Here is a 7,776-nt window from a genome sequence, read left to right as displayed (position 1 = left end):
CCCAGCCCCAAAGACTGTACTAATATTAAACTAAGTACATGCATGTCCTTATATTAGAAAACATTGGCACAGCAAAACAGCAAGGAAGCTTATGATAAATGATTATAAAATAGCTTCCTTGGAATTTTTTTACAATATTTATTCTTTTAACTCCAATTTTTTTCCTTCACCAATGCCTCACAATGCTTTCCCCAAAATAAAACCAAAGGAAAACATTTAATTAATATACAAAAAGACAATGAATATTTATTTTACTCAAATTTTCCTATAAGAGGTTAAACAAAAATGACTTCTAGTTGAAGATATTACCCAAAATGTTAACAATGGTTCATGTATCCATTTAGTGCCCAGATACAGAAAAAAAAAAAAAAAAACTATCTGAATGAAAGAAGGCAAATGACCATCTTAACAATGAGTTTACTTAGGTCTGTCTATAGGGAAAAAAATCCATAGAGGTGAGACAAAATAGTAAATGAACCTACTAGTTTCCTGCTGGTGAAATACTGATGTCTCCAAGAGCTCCTAAGATCTAGGGATCATTATTTAGCCACTGCAAAACTCTAGGTGTTCCCATAATTTAGTGTCCCCTCCTGCCTCAACTATTTTACTGTTAACAGGGAAGGATGGAAACAAAATACATTTTCCCCACTCCCAGGCTGCATGACTATCAGCACCAGTAGTTCTTTGGTTATTTCAAGGCATCCTCCTCATTGCCATCAAAATAGGCTACCAGTAAAGTAGGCTTTGGGTGAGGCATTTAAGTGTTTTGCATCCCTGAATTACAAAGACCTAGCTAGGAAGTCATCTCATTCATATATGACAACACCAAATATTCTTTCTAGTGTATAGTAGGAGAAAGTGAATGATCTACCATACCTGTGTCCCAGCATCAATCTGAATTCCAAAAAAAAAAAAATCATAGGGAGGAAACACCTTCATATCTACCAGTGCTATGTACCCCAGTTTCCTGAAAGATGCCAGGGCACAGTTCTCCTCCACTACCATGGACACAGATTACTACTTTTGCCCAAACCTGTGGAGAGAAGGGGTCTTTTATGTCCCTGCCCTAAGAGCAGGAATCCCAAAAAGTTTCGTCTTATTAACACGAAATGGCAAATGTTTGGGGAATTTGTGATATAAAGTTCATAAGTTCCTACCAATAATCTGAGTCTGTATGTTTGAGAGAAAAGAGAGGAATATCTATCATTTCCCAAAATTCTTCAAATTTGGAGGAAGTAGGAAGAGTACATATGCATATGTTGTGGGAATGGGGGGAAATGGAACCCTAACATACGCAAAAAAAAAAAAAAAGTGAGTATATACACTGAAGCCTTGGATGGCTGGCTATCAATACAGCACACAAATTCTACTTTATTATTTGTGTCAGGGAAAAGAAATCCTAGGGTCCATCTTGTAAAGAAACAGAGACAGATATAACTATGTTTTTCTCAAGCCAAGTTCTAAGTGAAAATACTATCTCATCTCTGTTTAGAAAATGCATAAACATCAAATGCTGAAAATCCTCAAACTGCAAACTCACATAAAATTTACAAAATATATAAGAACTACTCATTATTTCTCAGTCAACTCACACTGCACCTGAGATTCAAATTGTTCCCTTCTCCTCTAGGTGTTTTGAGCAGATGTATATCCAAATTTCCAATGAACATCAAAAGGCTACAAGGAAGGGAATGAGGGAGAAGGAAAAAGGGAAATTGGCCTGGGAGCTGGGGAATTGAAAAGTCTCAGAAATGACTGGTGGGAGATAAAGAAAGTGGCAAAAACTAAGGATTCCCAACTAGATTGTAAACTTATTGGGGGGTACATCCCTCACAGCTAAGCTAGAGGCATAGTTAATACTCGATTTGGGCAGCAGAAGTAAAGAAAAAATACATCATAAGAGACTTCTTGGTTCAGACTAATATGCCATGGGTCATTCTGCCTCCACTGCCCTTAAAAGCCTGAATGATCTTGGTAAAGAAGTCGCGTCTACTTTTTTGTCATTGTCATCGTCATGGCCAACACTCCTTTCTGGGGCTTTCAAAGTAGAGGGAAATGCTATTGAAGTGGATGATGATTCTAGACTGTTAGGAGTTTTAATAGTCACAAACATTACTCAATGGGATCTCAAAAAAAAAAAAAAAAAAAAAACAGATGCCAGATTGTAAGGATTTTGTTTGTTAGCTGTTCTCTGTGAGTCAAGTTCAACATTATTAGCACTTATACCCAAAATGAGTTCCCTCACAAATAAAATTTCTCAGGGTTATCTGACACAAAAAAAATACAAGGCAAGCTAGATCCTTAGGAAGTTGTCCCAACTCTTCATAAGGTTAATTCTACTGCCATCATGACTTTTTGCTTTGTCCCCTAGTTTGAAGACTTTGCAAAGGATGTCTGCTTTTATCATTCAATGACTCCATTCTTTTCTCCAAAGGGCCTATTATTTTTAGTTTTTCGGTGCATGACACACACAAAGACCTGTGGCTCTTATGAGCTGCCTGTTTTTAAAGGATCCAGTAGTTTCAGTTTCCATTTAGCAAGTCCCCAGATAAGAAAGGGAGAATGTGATGAATCCTCACAAGGTCACATTGAAGGTAAAAATAAATTATCCCCATCACTGAGGAGCTTTCTTCAGGTTTTCAATCAGCACTACAGAGTCAGTTTCTTCTTTGGATTGCTTCTCATAGATGTCATACTTCTTCCAATGCTGCAAGAAAGGAAAAAACATACAGGATGACTTTTCTAAACAATGTCCTTTCCCTGAGTAGTCATAGCCAATGCCTATTTTTAGGTTTGCGTGCAAGGAACCATGAGTATAATGTTTTCCTTGTTTTTGTTTGTCAACCTAAGAATATTCATCTATTTAAACAATTAGTGAAAAAAAACCAATCAACTAACATTAAAGATGGGAAAAGCATGGGATTGTTACATCATATTCAATTGCTGTCTCAAGAGACAAAGAAATGTGGATCTTTCCAAATTGGAAACAGTCTTTTGAGGATGAATAAAATGGTGCATGCTTTTCTTACTTAAACTGTTTCACTTGGACCTTTATCACCTTTTTTTTTTTTAATTTTACCATTGCTCCAGAGATATGACAGGCTCAAAAAGTTAACATCTTTGGCTGGGGTTATGGCTCAGTGGTAGAATGCTCACCTAGCACATGAGAGACATTGGGTGCGATCTTCAGCACCACATAAAAATAATATAAATAAAATAAAATAAAGGTATTGTGTCCAACTACAACTAAAAAAATATTTTTAAGTTAACATCTCAGTGAATGGCAATACATCAGGCTGTCTCAAAAGTCTTAGCTCAATTAAAACTTTAGAAAGCCTCTTTGATTAATGGCTTTATCTACATCATTATGGTGAAAACCAATATCTTGGTGCTTGCCTCTTTATAAATCTGAGGAAAGGAAGAAATATGAGCTCAGTACTCTTGAATGTGAAATAAAGTTGTTAAGACTAAACCAGGGGTGGGAAAACTATAATCCAGGCCAATCTGGCTAGCTGCCTGTTTTTATAAGTAAAGTTTTATTTGGAAAATGCCCATTTTTTTCTGTACTGCCTGTGACTTCTTTTATGTTGTACTAGTAGAGTTGTAAGAAAGATTGAAATGGCTTAATGGCTTGCAAAGCCAAAAATATTTACTATCTGGCCCTTTACAGAAAAAGCTTGCCAAACCTTGTACTAGATTATATCTAAGCTCTTTTTCTACTTTGATATGCTATAGTTTTTAAGTTTGGGGGAAGAAATGGAATTTTAAAAAACAACAACGACAACAACAAAAAACCAGAAGTGAGCAACTATGATTATTAGGCAGCCTCAGGTTAGACAATTAGAGATGGATGGAGCAATTTAGGAGTATCCAGTCTTAGAAAGTGTATAAAAATGAGTTGGGAAACACAACTTAAAATATCCAAATTATTCTTGCAGCTTGGGAAGCTGAGGCAGGAGGATTGTTAGTTCAAAGCCAGCCTCAGCAACTTAGCGAGGCACTAAAAAACTCAGCAAGACCCTGACTCTAAATAAAATACAAAATAGGGCTGGGGTTGTGGCTCAGTGGTTGAGTGGCCCTGAGTTCAATCCCTGGTACCAAAAAATATATCTAAATTATTCTAAATAAACAATTTAATCTTGAAAACTTAGTAGAATAACTAGTTAAAATACTGACAATTCCAAGTGCTGCTGAGGATGCAGAGTAACTGGATCTTTCACATTATTGTTCGCTGAAGTGTAAAAGCATCCAGTCACTCTGGAAAACAGGCTAAAAATTTCTTTAAGAACTAAATATATACTTAGCATATGACCCTGAAATCCCACTCCTAGATATTTATCCAGAAGAAATGAAAACATGCCCACACAAAGACATGAATGTTTCTATCAGCTTTATTCATAATGGCCCCAAATAACAAAACCCTGATGTCCCCGAACAATTCAATGGCTAAATAAACAATGGTATAACCATTTACTGTTTAGCAATAAAGTGGCTCAGTGGTAGAATGCTTGCCTACTATGTGTGAGGCACTGGGTTCGATCCTCAGCACCACATAAAAAAATAAATAAGGTCATTTCTCACTTATCTTTTAAAAAATGAAATACTGATGTATGCAACAATTTTGCTATATCTTAAGTATATTATGCTAAGTGAAAGACACCAGACTCAAAAAGCTATGTATTATATGGTTCTATTTATATGACATTCTGGAAATGGCAGAACTGTAGGGTCAGAAAACAGATCAACTGTTGCAAGAGTCTAAGGTCAGGAGGATTAACTGCAAAGAGGCACAAGGAAACTTGGGGGAATGAGAAATATTCCATATATGTTTGCTAAGACTCTTCTCATTGAACACTTAAAAAGAATAAATTTTATCGTTTGTAAATTACATACCAACAAACCTTATGTTTTAAAAATTTGAAATGTGCATACTTCTCATAAAAGCTATCTCAAAAATTATATAAACTTGAAATAATGACTTATTCAATAAATGGCATTAAGACAACTGGCTAAACATTTGCAAAACAAAGTTAAACCCTATCTCATAGACTACTCAAATAAATTCCTGATGGATTAAAGAACTAAAAGTAAAAAAAAAAAAAAATCAAGTAAGTACTACAAAAGTATACAGGGGAACAGTAGATAAATCTGAAGTGGAAAGGGCTTTCTACACATCAACATTGTAATCATCATCATCATCATCATCATCATGGAAAAGAAAGATTTTACTGCAGGGAAAAAATTCTTTTTTTTTTTTTTTTGCATTGAGGATTGAACACACGAATACTCTAACACTGAGCTACATCTCTAGCTCCTTTTATTTTTTATTTTGAGACACAGTGTTGCTAAATTGCTAAGGCTGGCCTCCAACTTGTAATCCTCCAGCCTCAGCCTCCCGGGTCACTGGGATTACTGAGCAAAACAAAACAATCTTTTTTACATAATTAATCACCCTACATGAAATAAAGAGGCAAACGTAGATGACAAGCCAAAGGATTACTATCTAATATATTAAGAACTTTTTGAACCTTCAAGAAAAAAAATATCACACAGGGAAAAAGGACAAGGAACAATAATTTCACAAAAGAGTTGTAATTCAAGCTTATGCAAAAATATGAAGCCTATTACATAATACTAAGATAAGATGCCTTTTTCTCCTCTATCAGCTTGACAATAATTTTTTTAAATTAGATAACACAATGTTGGCAATAGTATGGTCAAACAATCATTTGGATATACTACTGATAAATATATAAATTAGCATATCTTAGTTGTAATCTATGCTTCTTGTGAAAAAAATAATTTTGTGTATTCTAATGCTTTTGTTTCCTTAACACGAAGAAATACTACTCTACCTTTGAAACCCAGGTGTTTCATTAACAGCATGTCATATATTTTTATATATCAGTAAAATAGATCAACCTCCTTTTCTTTAACCTGTGTATAATATTTCATTGCATAAATTGCACCATAACTTATCTAACTGGTATCCTTACTGGATATTTAACTTGTATACCTCTCGGGATGATAATCTGTCAATACCAATCAAAGAATTTAAAGTAGGGCTGGTGGGATACATGTACAACTCATTGTTAAAGTACTTTTGCCTAGTATGTGTGAGGTCCTGGATTTGATCCCCAACATGACACATACACATAAAAAGATGAAACACTACCAAAAACCATGTTAGGTCAAAAACTGTACGAAAACAGGTAGCAGGTGACAGGTTTCGGCCAATGATCTGTAGTTTGCAGAGAAATTCTTAGGGGAAGGTGGTGGTGACAGCCTAGTTTTTTAATGTCTCAAAATGCTGCCATAAAAAACACAAACAGAGCTGGGCATGGTGGCATACACCTGTAATCCCAGAAGCTCAAGAGGCTAAGGCAGGGATTGCAAGTTTGAAGGCAGACTCAGCAACTCAGTGAGGCTCTAAGCAACTTAGTGAGACCCTGTCTCAAAATAAAAAATAAAAAGGGCTGAGGATGTGGCTCAGTGGTTAAGCATCCCTGGGTTCAATCCCCGGTACCAAAAACACAAATAGGAAAGATAAGTAGGGTAAATAGGAAAGCAAAACCAAAATTCACTGACACAATCTACAGATAAACTACATGAAAACAACTTCTCCTTGTACTCCAAATAAGAGAGGGTGGGGGCATACCAGACCAAATGGTATCAGCTATGGAAAAGTACACAGAGGGAATCAACCTAGCCTCTGAGAGATCCGAGAACTCTGAAATAATTCAGAGACATCAGTGAACTAATTTATGAACAAGAGCTGAAAATGAAAGGAAGGGGTCTGCCCCTTCAAATAGTGGTTGAGCGGAAGTCCATGGTGTAGAATGGGAACAGCCTGAGCCCCCATGAACTCTTAAAACTAATCATCCAATGTTCCCTTACAAGGCAAAGCTGCACTCTGACAAGAAAAGAGTGGAAACAGACTCCAAACTGGACAGGACTGGGACAAGAGGAATGGAAACTATGATAATTGTGGATAAGACACAAAAGGCAGCAGGCTTAGGGAGGGAGGAAGGAAAAATGGATGAGGAAGAGAAGAAATGATGAAAAGTTTAAAAAGATTTTAGAGAGAAAGAAAAAAGTACAGGAGTCAAGAAGCAGAGCAAGGAGATTTCAGAAGGCATTCACATTTCAGAAGTAACTGTTTGCCACAACAATTCTCAAAAGCAATAATATATGGAGTTTGATAGTCATGAAATTAAAAACAATTCCTGAAACTGAGCCTCCATACAAAAGTTCAGAAGCTAATTTCATGTAAAATTGAGCATAAGAATAATATTTTCACATAATTAAAACATACCAGAAAGATATGCCCACAAAAATTAATGAAAACTACAATATAACATTTCAAAACTAGCTGAACTTGCTAAGAAAAAGTTACATGATATGAAAAACAATGTAGGGGCTGGGGCTGTAGCTCAGTGGTAGAGCACTTGCCTTGCAGGTGTGAGACCCTGGGTTCGATCCTCAGTACCACATAAAAATAAATAAATAAAGATATTGTGTCCATCTACAACTAAAAAATAAAAATAAAAGTAAAAATAAAACAATTTAATGACATGGAATCATATATGAAATGTCAGAATAAGAACAACTCTGAACCTGGGTGTGGTGGTGCACACCTATAACTCCAGTGGCTCAGGAGGCTGAAGTAGGAGGACTGCAAGTTCAAAGCCAGCAAATTAGTGAGGCTCTGCCTCAAAATAAAATATATAAACAAAACAGGACTGAGGATGTGACCCAGTGGTTAAGTGCCCCTGG

The 7,776-nt window shown here is 35.9% G+C and overlaps 1 protein-coding gene across 1 annotated transcript in view; it reads right to left on the bottom strand.

The window, feature by feature from the left end:
* Positions 1–215: 215 nt before the first annotated feature.
* Il13ra1 (interleukin 13 receptor subunit alpha 1) overlaps positions 216–7,776 on the bottom strand; it is a 58,409-nt gene continuing 50,848 nt past the window's right edge. The window contains exon 11 of the mRNA XM_046420930.2: positions 216–2,707. Within this exon, the coding sequence (XP_046276886.1) occupies positions 2,615–2,707 (93 nt within the window). The 3' untranslated portion in view covers positions 216–2,614. The remainder of the gene's footprint in view (positions 2,708–7,776) is intronic.

The sequence above is a fragment of the Marmota monax genome, unplaced genomic scaffold (genome assembly GCF_021218885.2).
Source record: "Marmota monax isolate L192 unplaced genomic scaffold, Marmota_monax_Labrador192_F-V1.1 WCK01_AAM20220418_F8-fsc00155, whole genome shotgun sequence".
NCBI classification, from domain to species: Eukaryota; Metazoa; Chordata; class Mammalia; order Rodentia; family Sciuridae; genus Marmota; species Marmota monax.
Note: the sequence above shows the minus strand (reverse complement) of the source record. Positions and strands in the feature narration are given on the sequence as shown.